The 18,850-nt window shown below is 43.2% G+C and overlaps 1 protein-coding gene across 1 annotated transcript; it reads right to left on the bottom strand.

Annotated features, from left to right (window-relative positions):
* Positions 1-1,814: 1,814 nt before the first annotated feature.
* On the bottom strand, positions 1,815-14,884 carry LOC136635986 (GDNF-inducible zinc finger protein 1-like). The gene is made up of 7 exons (XM_066611067.1): positions 14,674-14,884; positions 11,864-13,150; positions 10,409-11,290; positions 9,229-9,323; positions 8,411-8,578; positions 8,160-8,317; positions 1,815-7,443 (listed from the first exon to the last, which is right to left on the bottom strand). The coding sequence occupies exons 2-7, from the start codon at positions 13,147-13,149 to the stop codon at positions 7,294-7,296; spliced, it is 2,739 nt and encodes a 912-aa protein (XP_066467164.1). The 5' UTR covers position 13,150; positions 14,674-14,884; the 3' UTR covers positions 1,815-7,293.
* Between the last annotated feature and the right edge of the window lie 3,966 nt (positions 14,885-18,850).

An 18,850-nucleotide genomic window follows, 5' to 3' on the forward strand; every position in this document is an offset into this window, starting at 1 on the left:
GTCCAGCAGGATGAGCAGGTGATGCTGCAGCAACTTCAAGTAGGAGACTGAGGCTGTCATCTCATCCACACTTACCTGGGAGTAAGCCCCATTGACTCTTATGAGACTTACTTCTGAGCAGACCTCCATAGGCTTGGGCTCTGACAGGGCTGAGTGTTCTCCTGCCTCCCTCCCCGAAACACACTTCCCTGCATGTAGAAAGGTAGCTCGTCAAGGTTCTAGTCTAGCCTCCACTTAGCATGCTGTTTTGCTGCTGCTGTTTGCTTGTGTGCAGAGCAGCACTGAAGCAAAATGATAGATGCTCTTTTCCCTCTCACACAACACCAGAACCAGGGGACAGTCACTAAAAGTGAGTGTTGGGAGAGTTAGGACAGGCAGAAGAATATATTTCTTTACTCAGCGTGCGGTTGGTCTGTGGAACTCCTTGCCACAGGATGTGGTGATGGCATCTGGCCTGGATGCCTTTAAAAGGGGATTGGACCAATTTCTGGAGGAAAAATCCATTACTGCTTGCAAGCCATGATGTGTATGTGCAACCTCCTGATTTTAGAAATGGGCTAAGTCAGGGCACCAGGATGCAGGTCTCTTGTTGTCTTGTGTGCTCCCTGAGGCATTTGGTGGGCTGCTGTAAGATAGAGGAAGCTGGACTAGATGGGCCGATGGCCTGATCCAGGGGGCTGTTCTTAAAACAAATTGCCACCTACAACTTGAAGGTGTAGAATCATGAAAGTAAAATGTACATAAGGAAAAAAAACAACCATTGGTTCATTTAGCCCTACGCTGCTCCCAAGAGTGGCCAGCCAGATGCCTCCAAGAAGTTCACATACAAGCTTGAGCAACCACCACCCACGCACACACCACACGCACAATTTGTCTCCCATAAGAAAGCAAACAAGTGAAGGGGACTGAAAATGGAATTCATCTCTGAGTGGTGATTATTGATAAACTTTTGCTAAGAACTTTCTTTACCTTTGGGCCTGGAATGATTTTGGTAGCCCAAAATTTTCACACAACAATGGCAAAACAATTTCTAGACTGGAGTTTATGGGGGACAGAGAGCAGGCAGAAAGTGTTATTCAATGTGTATAACTCTTTTGGCTCTGCTGCTTTTTTTTTCCTGTGTGATCTTTGAATTCTGAGTTTTTCTAGGAACTAAATTGCTGTCTTTCTTTTTTTATAATCTGAAGGTACTAAATAAAAAGGAATTGGTTTTAAAGCAAATAGCAAACATTCAATAGGCCATTATTAAAAATCAGTGACTTAAAAGTATTAGGGAGCAGATTCCTAAAGATTGAATAGACTGGCATGGGAACTCATAGTAAAAATGGTTGAGAATTACTGCTTTAAAAAACGATTACAGTTTGATGACAGAAATTTGCAACTGTATACACTACAATATGTATTCAACTAGGCATCCTTTCCCCAAAACGGTTTCAGTGTAACTTTTGAAAATTAACATTACATATTAAAATTTCTTAGCTGCCAAAAATAGTTTACCTATAAATTAACCACAAGGTAGAGAATGGCCTTGATATGAAAGCCAATCAATAGAGCAGGGACTTCTGTTTATGCTGCCTTTAGAACTCCTTTCTATTGGGGGGGGGGGAAGGAGAAGCTATTTTTGGGAAGAAGCAGCCTTTACCCTGCATTGCAAGCAACCTTGCCCACCCTGCACATTTCTATAGAAGGAAGCCAGTGAAGCAGGGTTTCTTTTTATTTGCAAGGATTAGCAAAGAAGGCAATAAGGCAGGACTCTCTCTCTCTCTCTCACACACACACACACACACACAAAACAACAACAAAAATGCAGCAGTATCGTTGTATTATATTTAACAATCCAAAAGGAAATGGAAAGCAGTTTTGAACCCTTCTCCCCTTGCTTGTTAAATGTGTCAATTTGTCTAATATTAAGATTATTCAAAACTTTCCTTAACCATTCATCTGTTGATACATGTTTCACCTTTACCAACATAGCTGCTACAAGTAAATTCAAGTTTTTGTTTTTGTTTTAATCTGCTTTTCTTCCTAGTGGTTCGCAAATTTTTTAGCACTGGAACTCATTTTAGAGTGATAATCTGTCAGGACCCATCAGAAGTGATGTCAGTAACCTAGAAGTGATGTCATGGCCAGAAGTGGCATTATCAAGCAGGACATTTTTTAACACACCTCATATGACAAAATCAAATCAAAACAAGTAAGAGCCCAATCCTGAGCTCTGCACACCAGCATAGCTCTGCTCTGCCAGATCCAGAACCCTGCATTGGGCCTCCCGACACGAGGCCGCTCAACTCTGCACTAGCAAAATAACTGGCTCAGTAGCTCCATTGCGGGGCCCGCACCCTTACCCTTAGGAACGAATGTCCCCCTTCCACCAAGGAGACAGCAGTGGCTGCCCAGCGTGCTTAGGATACAGCAGTCACCATTTTGGCACTGCTGCTCCTCTGGGTGCCGCACAGGTCAAGATTGGGCTGTGAGTGGATTAAAATTTTACACTAAATATAAGTTTAAAAATTTATCTTTAAAATAGAGAAGAACCCTCCTAACTCTCCCAAGCCATTGCTGATCTGTTTTTAAAAAATTCCCCAAACATCCCACAGGCTGCACTCCTATCCACACTTACCCAGGAATAGGTGCCATTGACTATCATTGTCAAAAGCATATACATAGTAACCTGTTAAAAGTACAGATCTGTAACATTTCCCCAAATGCAGTCACATACCATGATAGCATCCAGTCTAATATATTAAAAATAAAAAAAAAATTGAAATGAATGGGGACCCATCTGTAATTGGCACACAACCCACTTAGTGGGTCCTGACCCTGTTTGAGAAACACTGCATTAGATCAATTCTTTTTTTACTGCTGTATTGGAACCGCTGAAGATCTATCGAGGAGATAGGATGTGGTGTCTGCAGTGGCCCCTTTGAGTTAAGGCCTGGGCTTTCAGCAAAGGGTGTGCTGCACAGCTGCAGCCACTAGAGGCAATGAGGTCCCTAGGGATATAAGGAGCACCTGAGCAGGAAGGGTTTGTGGATTGTAGTGGAGACTTGCTTGCTGATCAACTGAATGGGCTGACTTTGTGGCTAATGGACCTACTGGACTGTTGACTTATGGCTCTGCCTTGTGGACTGACCTTCTGGCTCACTGACTAATGGACTACTAACAGGCTATGGAGTGCTGGAGAACTGAGGTGTGCTGCTATACCTGGAAGGACTGCTGCCTTAGGAACTGGGAGGAGATGTCCCTGCTGTTTAAACAGGCAAGCTACCCTGGTGGTGGAGTCTAGCAGTACTGCTGTAGAGAACTGGGGCCATTGTTGGGGAACAAAAGGGGAGCTACATTAGCTTAGAGTGGGCATAAGTTCCCTAAGTGAGGCTTAGATTGGGAATCTGGCAGAACAACTGCAAGGTACGACTGCTGTACTTTAGGCAGCTATAATTCTGCATGCATTGTTTCCAAATTTTGGATCACCATATACTTCCAGAACATCTGTATCTATTCCTGTACCTTTTGTCTGCCAGCTATGATGTGATATACATGTTGCTTTTAAATATTGGTTGTATTTGCTCTTAGTGATGTTTCAGTATTTATATTTTATTGTTAACTGCCTTGGGTGCTGCATTGTGGAGGGAAAGGTGAGTTATAAATAATTATAACCTTTAACAAATCAGATGCCATAATGTAAACTGACTAGAGAAAAAAACAAATTTGCAATTTTTATTATCATATTCCAATTACAAAATAGTAATATGAGAATATCATTTCTGTGTATCATTTTCAAACAACATGAGACTATTGTTTCAAAATAATACATTGAAATGAATGGAGACCAACCTGAAATTGGCTACCAAGCAAAGGTTTCAGGTCTGTGTCTTGATCCCTGCATTCAGAAATAGAGAAACATCCTGGCAAATGAGAAGCAGCACATCCTTTACAAGGGACATTTTAAAAGTATATTTTATTGACTATTGTATTGTAGTTCATGTGCTACTGTTCTTCAGTTATATTTCTGAGTGATTGCTGCTGGTTACCTTTAACACTTATATATATGTATAAATGCTGCTTTGAGTGCCCTTCAGGGGAAAAGCAGGATAAAAATTCAATATTTATTTATTATATCTGTAATCTGCCTTTCTCCCCAAAGGGCACCCAATGTGGCTAACACTTAAAATACATACAATATATAATACAATAAAATAGATAAAACCAGCGGTATAAAACAATTGTTGAAAAAGCAGCCATCATGCCCTTGATCATGCATCAAAGGCTTTCTGAAATAAAGAAGTCTTCAGGTCTTGCCAGAAGCTTAACAGTGAAGAAGCTGTTCTCAACTCAAAGAGGAGGGAATTCCATAATACAGGTGCCACCACCGAGAAGGCCCTATTTCTGACTGCCATCCCCCTAAACTCTCTTGAGGGCAGCACAGGGCCCTCTCTGATGACCAAAGAGAATGAAACGGACTATACAGAAGAAAGCAGTCTCTCAAATATGCTGGTCCCAAGCTGTTATGGGCTTTAAAGGTAAAAACCAGCACCTTGAATTGGGTCCAGAAACGAACTGGCAGCCAGTGCAACTGCCAGAGCAGCGACATGACAGACTCAAACTGCTGCCCTCTAGCTGCAACTTCCGGACTATCTTCAAGGGCAGCCTGATGCAGAATGCACTGCAATAGTTTAATCTTGATGCCACCATGGCATGGACCACCATGGCCAGCTCTGACTGAGTAAGGTAAGCTGGGCAAAGGTGCTCTTGGCCACAGCTGACACCTGGGCATCCAGAAGCAGCTGTGAGTTCAGGATAACCCTCAAGCTGCTCTTTCAGGGGGAGTGCTACCCTATTCAGAGCAGGGCAATAGTCCAGCACCTGCATCATGGAATTCTGCACCAGGAGGACCTCTGCCTTGTCCGGATTTAATTTCAGCTTGTTTGACCTCATCCAGATTCCAACTGCCTCCAGGCAATGCTCCCGGACAGAGACAGCCACCCTGGAGTTCAGTGGAGAGAGCTGAGTGTCATCAGCATACTGATGGCACCCAACTCCAAATCCCTGGATGACCTCTCCCAGTGGTTTCATACAGATATTAAATAACATGGGGGACAGTATAGAGCCCTGTGGCACCCCACACTCTAAGGGCCAAGCTGCCGAACAGGAGTCCCCCAGTACCACCATCTGCAAAATGGTGTCCCCAATCCCCAACTCAGCCAACCATCTCAGAAGGACACCACGGTCAATGGTATCAAAAGCTGCTGAAAGGTCCAAAAGGACCAGCATGGATGCACTCCCATTATCCGGCCCTCAACATAGGTTATCCACCAAGGCAACCAATGCTGTTTCCGTCCCAAAGCCTGGCCTGAAGCCAGACTGAAAGGGATCCAGTCTGCGCACTTATTAGTTTCAAGGTAGTCCATGTGACCACACCCTTATCTGACATGTTTTAATCAACTTTTCTGGAAGTCTTCCCTCCTTCCACTGGTTCTCTTGAATGGAGTCAGAGTTGAAAATTGTTGTTTTTGCTGCTATATTACAGGGTGAGACTAATTATTCAGGTGGGGTGGGTGCCAAGCACTCACATGGATGGCAAAAAAAACACACTATAGCAAATCAATTTAAAAAACAAAGTTTCTTTGCTCCAGTGATTTTTAAAAACAGCCTTGATGACCTTTTGACTAAGAGTCATTAAGAAGACAATCCATCAATCAGTCCTCCTCCAAGAGCTTACAAAGAGCTGAGAGCTTACACTCAGCCCCTCCCTTCACCAATGCGAAGTGATCAACTTTCTTTCACTTGCTCAGGGGGGAGGGAGGGGTCCCCTGAAGAGAAGGATTGATGGATTGTTAGCCAGCTGCCCCCCTCTCTCATTAAGGAGGCTATTGTTAAGGACTGTTCAGTTTTTTAAAGTGATTTTAAAGGGTGCATTTTTCCCCTTCTCAAGGGATCAGCACATTCCTTCTCATTTGCAGGGGCCATTCGTGTTGAGTCAAATCCATGTAAAAGTAGGCTGGACCTGTATAGCAGTTCTTTATTTTAAGGAGAAAGGCAGGATATAAACTTTCTGAATAAATATTTATGCTAAAGTTAGTTATGCATGCCTGACAGTGCCTGCTGAGTTTCAGCTCTGATTAATTTTTACTTACCCTTTCCTCCAATGCAATGAAGTTTGTTCTCTTCTGTTTCATCCTAACAATATAGTAGAGTAGAATTGAGAGACAGTGGCCTGGCCCAAGGTTACCCAATAAGCTTTGTGGCTGACAGCACAATCCTATCTTGCGCTGGAATAGGCAGGCCAGGAGGCCTGCGCTGTATTCAGCGCAAGACTGGGGCCAGAAGTGGCTCAGCCGGAGACAAGGGGAAACTCATAACTGCTGGGTCCCAGCTCCACCTCCTGCTCCCCACTCCCCAGAATACCCTCCACTCACCATCCCTCCACCCTGGAATGCCTTCCTCCTGCCTCCACCCTGCCCTTCCCAGACCCGTGCGCTGGCCAAGCTTGGCGGATGCAACCTTTCCCTCCCCGCGTAGACGCAGAGGCTGGATGCAGCTTTTGTGGGCCAATGTGTATTCCTGCAGCGACCCAGCCAACTCCCGAAGAGGTGCAAATGTGCTTTTGCATGTTTGCAACCCTCCTGGGCAGGTGCAAATATTTATGACTTGTGTGGCCTAACAGTTAGTTAGGATTGTGCCCTGAGTGGAGAATCTGAATCCAGATCTCCAGTCCTAATCCAGCTCTCTTAATCACTCCACCATACCAACTTCCATGCTAAGCAAATCCCACCCAACCCCAGACTCTTAATGAAGCCAGCACTAAAATATCTGTCTCAAAGCTTAAAAAAAATGCTGCTTCTCAACAAGGAATGCCACAACAAGCTCTGAGTGGCTCAGTGGCCACATCCCTTCCTTCTGGAGATGCCAAACTGCCAGTTTGGCTCATCTGTAGAACCTATGGGGAGATACCAGCATATTTCCACTCATGGGTCATATGAGAAGTATAGGAAATACTTGTGCCCATCTTTTGTCCATTTCTCCTTATAAATGTGTAAGGACGCAATCCTAACCTGACATAAGGGCAATGCAGCTCTGAGGTAAGGGAACAAACATTCCCTTACTTTGAGGAGGTCTCCGTGAGTGACACCCAACTGCAGGATGCAGCAGACGTCCCATTGGCACTGCTATGCCGGTGCTGGAAAGCACTGACATAAGGGGTTAGGATTGTGCCCTAAGTGAATGATCAGGAACTCCCATGTTACTATGGCATGTCACATGTTCTGCTTTTTTTGTATTGATACTTTCTGGTTTTTAAAGTTTGCCTTGGCCACCTGACCCAATTGGAGTAAAGTCCTCACCCACACACGTATTGGATAAAGTCTCTATTTTGGACCAATTACGATCCTTTTTGATTGTAAGGTCTATTAAGAAAGTCCTCCAGTGAGCATTCCGGTCATGAACCTACAATAGGAAAGGGAAAAAAAGGTTTGCTTTTATTATCAGAGTTCTAAAATGATTGAGGCAAACACAAAAATATTCTGAAATGGAATGTTCTCATTGCTAACATTTGTATTTAATGTTTTATTTTCATTTTATGAAAAAAAAATAAAATACACTAAGGGCAAAAGCCTAACTGGGTCTACTCAGAAGTAAGTCCTATATTCAGTGGGGCTTACTCACAGGAAAGTGTGGTTAGGATTGCAGCCTAAGTGAACTAACAAATGAATAAAGAGAAAAACAAAACAGATTATATATCTGTGTGTATTATATGTAAAGAACTGTACTAGATAATGTTCACTGCAGACTGCAAAAGGAAATCCTCTGAAGAAACAGAGCTGCTTCTTTCTGGGGGCCAGAGAAACCCACATAATCTGACAGAAAGTTAGTTGTTCCCCATTATTGCATAGTAGGTTCCCCTCCAGGCCCTAGATACTATCTTTGGCCCTGCTTTTAGTTAAAAACAAAATACCTGAAAGCTAAACTCTGGGCCTCTATCTTGCCAATAAATATGATCTTACTTCCACCTTTCAACATGGAACCGTCTGTCCCCCAGACCAAGTGACAGTCTATTCTGACATGCTTTATGCTCGGGTCATATTATTCTGTCAGATAAAATGAAAAGGCTTGTTTGGTTTTTCATATTTACTAGAATGTGTACACAGATGACGTGGACCTACCAGCACGTGCCTCCTCAGGGTAGACATATCTGTAAAGGTTCTCTCACAAGCCCGGCATTTGTATGGCTTTTCTCCTGTGTGAATACGCTGGTGACGCCGGAGGGCTCCCTGCTGAGTAAATGTTTTTCCACACTGCTCACAGAAATAAGGAGGAGTTTCTGAAAAGGCAAAAGCCCACAAAGTTGCAGACACAGAGTTGGTGCACAGCTGTCACCCACCCTCTCCCCAAAGGAAGTCAAAAATCAAATTACCTGCATGAACATTATTGTGTTGGGCTAATGAGGCTCTCAGCCCAAATGTCTTCCCACACACACCACACTTATATGGCCTCGCTCCCATGTGGCAGCGCTTGTGGCATTTTAAATATTCATTGGTAGCATAATGTTTTCCACATACATCACATTTAAAGAGACGCTCTCCTATAACAAAGACAAATGAACAAGTTCTATTCCTGATCACCTACGCCAGGGGTGCCCAAACCCTGGCCCTGGTGCCACATGTGGCCCTTGCACCCTCTCAATGTGGCCCTCAGGGAGACCCCAGTCTCCAATGAGCCTCTGGAGATTTGTTGAAGCCCCACTCGCCTGACTGCTCTCAGCGTTTTGGCCAACTGTTCGACCTCTTGCATGAGCTGTGGGATGAGGGCTTCCTCCACTGCTTGCTGTTTCACATCTGTGATGCAGTAGCAGCAGCAAAGGAAAGGCCAGCCTTGCTTTGTGCAAGGCCTTTTATAGACCTTGAGCTATTGCAAGACCATTCATTCATTCATATAAGTTCATCTTTAATATAGTCATTTATGTATACTTATGTAAATGTACTCAAATTTTAAATGTAAATGAATTTTTTTATCCCGGCCCCCAACACAGTGTCAGAGAGATGATGTGGCCCTCCTGCCATAAACTTGGACACCCCTGACCTACACTGATGATTACCCAGTGAAGATTTCCAGAAGAATCCTCACCTTTTATTCATTTAGGACCTCCCCCCAAATTAACTGTAATCAGAATACTGGGGCCTTGATATGCACTGCCCTTGTAAAGGATTTCAGGGAATGGGTTTAAACACCTACCTGTATGCGTTCTCTTGTGGCTATTAAGTTTCCCTTTATCTGCAAAGCAAGCCCCACAGTCCTCACAAATATATGGTTTCTCGCCTGTATGGGACCTGCATTCAGAGGCATATGAAAATATTAGGAAAACCAATTTAAGACCAGTTACTGGAGCCGAGCTAAATCCTATTCACTGGAGGAACAAACTCTGGGTTATGTAGTACCTTAGGCCTTCTGACAGCTACCTTATATGCATGTGTGCATATATACATGCAGGGTCATGGGGACTATCTGAGTGCTTCCGCAGTGAAGCTATCATGATGTCAAAGTACATGAGCAATGTATTATAATGTAGTCCAGTGGTTCCCAAACATTTTAGCACCAGGACACTCTTTTAAAACAACCCTCTAATACAGCCATTTTCAACCACTGTGCTATGGCACACTGGTGTGCCGCGGGAGTTTGGTTGAGGGTCATTTATTAATAGGACCATTGAGGATATGAGCCCCCCACCAACAGCAAGGTGTGCCTTGTCAATTGTCCCAAAACTGATGGTGTTCCTTGACAATTTTAGTGCCTTGTCAGTGTGCCATGAGACAAAAAAGGTTGAAAATCACTATTCTAACAGGACCCACCCAGGTTTACCAGACCTTAAAAAAAGGAGATCTAGAAAGAAACAGTATTTTAATTTTATATTTAGTTTAATTTAATTTATCTAATAATAACCAGAAAAAAGGTCCTCAAACATTATCTCTCTATAGTTACATGTGCTTGCAAACTGCAAGAAACTCAGCTCCTTGCAGGGCAGTTATCAGCTATCTTGCAAACAGGAGCTAAGCTCTTTTGCAGGGTAATTAGCAGTTACAGTATCTGATTTTTCAATAGCCTCAGGGCTTAAGGAAATTAGTTGTCTGTTCTTTCCATCACCATTTGGTGACCCACCAAAAATCAGGTTGTGATCCACCAGTGACCACAGTAGTTTGGGAACTACTGATGCAGTCATTAAAAACAACAACAATGGAGGGTCAATGGCTACGCCCCAAAGAAAGAGCAGTTCCACACCAAGAAAGCACCCACACTCACCAATTCTTCATTTTTACCCTGTGGTTAATACGCATGGCCTGTAACAGTCACATAGGGGGACCCATATTAGTAGATGCAGCATGCAGAAGTGAGAGACAAATTACAGTGCAAGACTGACCTGGAGTGAATCTTGAGCTGTGATGGCTGAGAATATTGTGAGCCACAAATGCCACACTGGTATGGCTTCTCTCCCGTGTGTGTCCGCATGTGAAATACAAGCGCCGTTCTCGAACTCAAGATCTTTCCACACACAGAACACAGAGGGCGCTTCACTCGGCCTTCATGTTTACGCATGTAGTGCGTCCTCACATCCCTCTTGCGTTTAAAAGTGGCGTGGCAGAGGGTACAGGCAAACTGCCTGTCTTCCGTATGCACGCAGGCCTTGTGCTCTTTCCAAGTGTTATAACTAGCAAAGGACTTGCTGCAGATCTCACACTGATAAACTTTATCAGGCAAAGAATGATGGACATCTCTGCAGTGATCAACATATTTTTTTCGGGATATAAACTTCTCAGTGCATTTATTACAGGTTATAATGTAGGCAGATTTCTTGGCTACCTTGCATTTGCTTACGCTTCTTACTTTGTAGTCTACATCCAATTCATCGTCTTCTACATCCTGATCATCATCAGAAAAAAGAGCCTCATTGCTGTCATCAACTTCTGTTTCACAATCCCTTTCCTCTTCCCCTTCAACACCGCTTTCTACAGACACCTGTTCGTCAGTTTTCCTTCCCTTCACATTAGTTCCATCACATTGCTGTTGCCTGTCCTCTCTATCATCAGACTCTGTTTCCCTAACAGAACTCCTGGACTCTCTCTCAAGCTCCTGAGTTTCGTCACTCACAGATTCACTTTGCAAAACAGAACTTGGTTCTTCATCACATATTTTGTTATTAACATCAGTTTCACAGCCTGTACCATCTGGACTTTCTGCTGGTGGCACTCTCATCCAGTAACCTGACCTGAGTTTTCTGTCTTGTCCGCATTCGTGTATTTTTCTGTTGGGAAAGAATTATGATGCATAAGTATAATCTCTCTATCAGCCCAAATCACATACTTATGACATAATGTATTGACCCACAGTCAATTCTGATGCCACTCTATTGAAAAAAACAACTAATTTAAAGAAATATAATTAGAAGTTACAGAAAGACTGCTGTATCAGTGAGTGTGCAGAAGGGAGACATGACTGGAGAGGAACTCTGTGGATAGACTGATGTAGTACCAAGCCACAAAGTGAATCATGTATCTATGACTTCTATCCCTGGCTGCATGTGAAGTGAATCTGATGCTGCTTTATATCAAGAGAGGCCATCAGCCCAGCACTGCTTAAACAAACTGGTGACAGCTCTGCAGCATTTCAGACAAGGATGCTTCCTAGCCCTAACTGGAGATGCCAGGGACTGCAAAGCATACGCTCTACCACTGAACTATGGCCCCTCCCTTGGAGTAGCTGACATCAAGTTCAGAGAAGCCGAGAGACCAAACCAGACAAGGCCTTTGAGTACTGAATGGAAAAGCTTGGTGAGCTAATCTCTCAATATTCTGAACTGCAAAAGTGAAGACTGTACCTCATATGGTTATTAAACGCAGACTTCTGTGCAAAACTTGCTGGACAGCATTCGCACTTATAAGGCTTCTCTCCTGTATGTGTCCGAATGTGAACTGTCAGACCACATTTGGAGCTGATCACCTTGTCACAGTAGGGACACCTTTGAGGATTCTGTTTCTTTTCATGCACCCTCCGGACATGATAGTTGATATCCTTCTGGCACTTGAACTTTTTGTCACACAACAAGCAAGGGAAGCGCCGCTCGTTGCTGTGAACAGTGAGTCTGTGCTGTCTTAGATTTTGACCATTAGAAAAAAGCTGCTCACACAAATTGCAGCTATATTTAATGACCAGGTTCATGTCATGCTCCAGTTGCATATGAGACTGGTACTGCTTGGCAAAACGGAAGGAAAGATTGCACTCGTCACAAGCATATAGTTGTGGCAAGACTTTTGATACATTGCGTGGCGATTTTCTACGCTTGGTTTCTGCAAGAATCAAACTACTTGCATTCGCCTTCTTGCCAGGAAATATCTTGCTTATTACACTGCAGATCTCCTTTGAGTTCAGCTGATTTAGTAGAGGAGGACTGGTTTTACTATCTTCCTGGCTGTCTGTGTTCTGAGCCTCATGCATATTTACTTCATATTGCCTGGTTGGCGTTGCCTCATCTTTAGACTTAGCAAGAACAACACCATCTTTATTAAGATGTCCAGATATCCCTTCGGTGACATCAGATCTAGCTGACAGTTTGGGATTCTTCTTTCTGTCCCAAAGATTTCTCTTCAGAGGCGTTGCCAAAATTTGGGACAAATCACTTTGTTCTTTGTTTTCTGTTTGTTCTTTTTGATTCCATAGGGACATCATACTGTCATGTCTCTCCAAATGAACTCTCAAATTGGTGTCTTTACCAACAGCCTTTATTTCTTTACACACATCAAGAAGATCCTTGCATTCAAGTCTTTCAGCTACCTCCTTCATTCGATGCAGCTTGTCCACTTCAATTTCTACTTCTGTTGTGTAGACAAACTTGAGGAAGGAGATGAATTCTTCTGTGTGAACACCCTGGAGAGTCACCCTGCAATCCTTGGCATTCAGCATCTCATCCTTGAGGAACAGGCTTTTAAAGTAATTGCTGGAAGCTGCCAGTACAGCTTTATGAACAAAAAATGTCTCCTCAACACCTAGTTGGTTTGTATGTATTGTCACATCACAAAAGTGGCCAATCTGACAGAGAGAATGGAGTGCTTTCAGAAGGTTAGAAGCAGCAATGCTGGATTTTATTAAAATTTTCTTCTTCTCCATCCTATCAGGTAGAAAACACAATAGAGTACTTGCATTACTCTACAATTAATAACCTTTATTATTCAGTTCAGGATCCCACACAAACTGGGGAATTATTGTTTCTAATCAAGTTTTCTGAATGCAACAGACCCTTCAATCATACCCCTTTTGAGTTAGGTAAACCAGGGTTTCACAGAACTAGCTTCACATTCCAGCCTAGTAGGAAGCCTTGGGAAGATCAAGAAGTTCATTCCCTACTTGTAGGATTGCTGGTTTTTATGTTTAAATGTATGCAAAATCAAAAGGATACTTGCCTACCAACCATGAGAAACATGGGAATGCAAAAAGAAGGCATGTGCATTCCACACAGCTAAAATCCAAGCAATTAACAAGAGTAGAGCTTTTTTGAAAAGTAAGCAAATACTTTTTAAGTCATGATTTTGTTTAATCATGATCTTATGTGGAGGCAATTGGTATCAACCTGCAGTGTGGGATTTAACAGGGCAGAAAGGGAGAGAGGCTACAATACTATCCACACTTTCCTGGAAGTAAGCCCAATTGACTATAATGGGATTTACTTCTGAGTAGACATGCATAGGCTTGCATGAGGCTTTTACTTAGGGCACAAGCCTGACCAGGTCTACTCAGAAGTAAGTCCTATTTTGTTCAATGGGGCTTACTCTCAGGAAAGTGCGGTTAGAATTGCAGCCTTAGTTAAGAAGACGAGAATAGCTCTATTTGAGACCCAGTTTATCCATTCAGCATGATGTGCCTGGACTATAACACTTCAGATAAGAGCTTGTATGTTTCAGTGCTGCTCTTTGCAAAAGCTCCATGCACATAGGAAAAAACATGCCAGGGAGGAAGCTATGCAAGGGCCTTCTCCCTGACATACTAACTTTCTATGTCAGTGGTTCTCAAACTTTTAGCACCAGGACCCACTTTTTAGAATGCGAATCTGTCAGAACTCATTGGAAGTGATGTCATGGCCAGAAGTGACATCATCAAGCGCTTGAGAATCCTAGGCTGCAATCCTACCCAGGAGTAAGTCCCATTGATTATCATTGTTAAAAGCATATACATAGTAGCCTGTTATAAGTACAGATCTGTACCATTTCCCCAAATGCAGTCACATGCGACGGTAGCATCAAGTCTGATGTATTAAAATACTGAAATGAATGGGAACCCACCTAGTGGGTCCTGACCCACAGCTTGAGAAATACTGACCAGCTTTCCAAGCTGAAGTGGTACAGTCCAGCCACCTGATCCTAGTGCATGTGCAAGAGGCATACCTAGAGAGGGGTGGGGAGGGCTGGCAGCAGCTCACAGGGACATGGTCCAGTCAGTCCTAGGGCAGGTGTGGGGCCTCACCTTTCTTATGAGGACTGTGAGTTAACCCCTTCCTGCCTAGCCCCCAGGTGCACACATGTGGTCCCTGTTGCGTAGATGCAACACTGGGTAGAAGTGGTTTCAGCGGCGGGGGGGGGGGGGCTTGCTGCAGGCCTCTGGCTGACCACCGCTGGAGGCTGACGCAGACAGACCCACCTTGGTCTGGCCCAGCCGGGCTCCTGCAGGGCTGTCGGGAAGCGCCTCGAGTGGCAACCTCTTGGATCTCACCTGCCGCAGCCCCCCCTCCTTCGCGCCCCGGAGAGCCCTTTCAGCAGCACTCCGAAAATTGGGCCTTGGCGGCCTCCGTAGAAAAGCCACCGCGCAAGTATCTGCGGTACACAACGGGCCAGACAGGGCGGGGGCGAGAGAAACGGGCTATGTCCCGTTTGTACTGCCCTCGTCTATGATACCGTCCGCCATCTTTGTAGTGGGCAACGGCGACGTAGGCTGCCGTGGAAAAGGTTCGAAGAGCCATCTTTCTTGTGGGCACGCTTTGTGCGCTGGTGCCACCTGCTGGGCGAGGGGGGATATGAAATGAGGTCTCCGTTGCTGCGCATTCTATTCTGCATCCCTTGCGCTCTGCAGAAATGAATGGTGCCTTCATTAGTAGTGGTGGTGGGAGTAGTAAACCTGTTGTTCCTTTAATTATATAGTGCAGTGGTTCTAAAACTTTTGAGTACGAGAACCCACTTTTTAGAATGACATCTGTCCGGGACCCACCAGAAGTGATGTCATTAACTTGGAAGTGATGTCATGGCCAGAAGTGACATCATCAAGTAGGAAAATTTTTTAACACCCCCATACAACAAAATCAAGTCAAAGCAATTAATTAAGTAAATTAAAAGTTTACAATAAATAAAGAACTATTTAAAATAAAGAACAACCTTCCTAACCCTCCCACAGCCCAATCCTGCCCACACTTTCCTAAGAGTAAGCCTCATTGACTCTAATGGGACTTACTTCTGAGTAGACAGGCATAGGATTGGGCTGCCAAGCATTTGCTGGTCTGTTTAAAAAACATTCCCCAAACATCCCAAAGGCTGCAGTCCTATCCACACTGACTCAGGAGTAAGCCCCATTGACTATCATTATTCAAAGCATATACATAGTGGCTTGTTAAAAGTACAGATCTGTAACATTTCCCCAAATGCTGTCACAAAACCATGGCAGCATCAAGTCTAATAGGTTAAAAATAAAATACACATTGCAAAGAATGGGGACCCACCTGAAATTGGCTCACGACTCACCTACTGGGTCCCTACCCACAGTTTGAGAAACGCTGATTATATAGCCATTTCACAATGACTTTGCAAAGCAGTTTGTTGTAGTAAAATAGGACATTTCATATTGAGTATGATGGAAGAAGTGACTTTTTCACGTTTGCATTTGCAAACTCATAATGTTAAACAACAGGCCTCCCTATTTGAGTTTGGGAAATACAGAGCATATTTTGGTAGCAGGCAGTCTTTGGTAGCAGAAACTATTGTACAACTGTGAACCATGCATGAAGCATACTCTGTAACTTGAAAGTAGAAAAGTTTTACATTTTCTATCATATTATTTTGACAGGCACAGGGACCGGACTTTAAAGTTTCCTTTGTATCATATAGAAGCCAGTTAGGCCAGCCTCTGAGCAGAGAAATCTTCAGTGACTTCTTGGGAGGATTGTCTCAGGAAAAATAAAAGAAAGGAGCTTGACTCTTAGTCACTGGGAGATCCCACAGTAAGATCTGCAGGTACTTGATGCCGCACTTTACTGAGGTCTGCCTAATGGCTGGCTGGATGTTTATCATGGAACTCCATACATAATACCTTGAGTTCCATGAAGGAAGGCAGGTATGATATAAATGTAACAAAGAAAGCCGTTAAGGGCAAGTGTTTATTCTCATGATTGATTTGTAAAAATTTGTATTCTTTTTTACCACATGCAGTCAGATAGTATGTAAGCTTTATATTATCTGTCATACTCTAACATAGCAAGTTTCAACCGTTTTCATCTCACAGCACACTGACACGGCACTAAAATTGTCAAGGCACACCATAAATTTTTTTTACACTTGCCAATGGGGGCCTCACATCCCCCAATGGCCCAACTGATAAATGACTTCTTCCCCCAAACTCCCACAGTATATCTGTGAACCATTTGTGGCACACCAATGTGCCCCAGCACACTGATTGAAAATCACAGCTCTAACATTTCTCATGTTCTTGTCTCTTTTATATGTCTATAGAAATGCATTTCGTCTGCTCCTAACAGCTAGACTTTCTAGATCTCAGAGCTTGATCAGAATCATTCTGGGCTCTGCTATTTTGCCTTGTATAGTAAGCAGCGAACCAGTATCATAATTTTGGGTCAATGTCATCTGGCACGTTAATTGTGAGTATATTTGCAAAGTTTCCCCTAACTTGTCATTCCCCTGAATACAGCCTGAGCAACTAATAAAAGTGCATCCTTGCTGGGTCAGATTGAAGGTTTGTCTTTGTTCCAGCAACTTGTTTCCTGCTATGTGATTCTGGGGAGTCTGCAACTGGGGTAAGAAGGCACTATCCCTCCATTGCTGTTCCTCTCCAGAGTGTGATATTTAGTGGCGTTCTGTTTCTAAGGGAAGTTCCATGTAGCCATAATGTCTAATAGCTGCTGATAGATCTAATAAGGACCAGTTGATAGATCTCTGCATTGTCACCAAGTGTGTTGCAAATCAGTGTGGCTCATTTTCAAATAAATGCATTTGTGTCAGCAGGAGAAAATAAACCATATGGAGGCAAAAAAAAAACAAAAACAAAAACAAAAGCACACACTGCACTGAAAAGATGGCAGATTCCAACATTTAATTTTAACTGGTTGGATTGAGAGTGATCCTCACTTCTGCAGCATATGAAATACAAGGGTAAGAAGCACATCTATGGATAAATGGCATAATAAATTCTATATATTTTTATTATGATACATCAATGTTCAGTTTTATTTGGTTTCTTCTAGGATTGGTGTATTTCCAAGTGCTACTTTCTCTTGTTCAATATAAAGGATGTGCTGTGTGGTCCTATTTTAGATGCAGCTACAAAAGAAAACATGTAGCCCTGTGCTGAATGAGGCTATATTATGCCCGATATCAGCTTGCATTTCCCTAAAGTCAGAAGCAACTTCTCCCAGAGAGAAAGAAGGCAGTCCCATGGTCTCTAGCTTGAGTGATAGCAGAGACTTAGTCAAGTCAAGTCAACCTTTATTAGGCATAAACATTAGGTAGGTGAATACTCTGTACGGAAACCGTAGAGAGAATATAAACCTAAGTAATACACAAGTATACGTATATGTGCAGACCTACGTGTACACACAGATACAAACGTACAATACATTTTACATACAAACATGTATTATTAAAAAAACAAAAGAATCAGTTACTCTGCAGATATTGCCAAAGATGTAATGTGCTCAGTGATTACTTGCTACAGAAAGCTTGGCTCGATTCAAATTACTCAAGTTTAGGAACTGTGCAACTGAGAGGGTTGTATGCATCACCTGCTAGAAGGAATTGAATTATAGCTTTTTCAGAATGCCCTGTTTTAGCATGGAGCAAGGGAGAGAGAAATTGCTGTCTTAATGCTTGACGTCTGGGACAGTGCAACATAATGTGGGTGGATGATTCTACTTCACCTAAATTGCAGCTACATAAACGATCTTCCCAGGAAGCGTTTCTAAACCTGCCATGTAAGTCATTAGAGGGGGTCACATTACAACGTGCCAAGGTAAAGGCCCTTCTCTCCAGGGGGTGCACTAGGAGGGACAGATATTTTGGTTGTTGACCACTTGTAATTTTAAGATGAAAATTCAGAGGGGAACATTTTTTCTGTGCTGCACTTAGAATCTCTTGTCTTTCTATATCATATAGTCTGGTTTTCACAAGTCTGGTGATAACCTCTGGAGAGGGAGCTCCTTGTAGATCGACCTCAAGGCCCATCTGTTGAGTTTTTTTATGAAATAGTACTAGGCAAGGGGTTAATGTTGGATCAGTCAACAGCCCCTTTAGCAGCAAGTCGTGATCAGCCCTGAAGAAGACTTTGGTCCAGTATTTTAAAAAACTGGACCATGCATGTAACTCCAGTCTGTGTTGACCTGATTCCAGGCAGAGTGCTGCATAGGGAACGCAATGCGGTAAGCCGAGAATTTTGTAAAGAAATTTGGATTGAACCCTTTCAATTGTGTTATTTAATGCCGGCATCCATACTGGGATGCCATATAAAATTTGTGGAATGACTTTAGCATTAAAAGCTTGCAAAGCAGCTGGTACAAACCGGTTGCCCCAGGAAAAGAAAAAGCAAGTTATGGCTTGAACCA

This window comes from Tiliqua scincoides, chromosome 1 (genome assembly GCF_035046505.1).
Source record: "Tiliqua scincoides isolate rTilSci1 chromosome 1, rTilSci1.hap2, whole genome shotgun sequence".
In the NCBI taxonomy this organism is placed as follows: Eukaryota; Metazoa; Chordata; class Lepidosauria; order Squamata; family Scincidae; genus Tiliqua; species Tiliqua scincoides.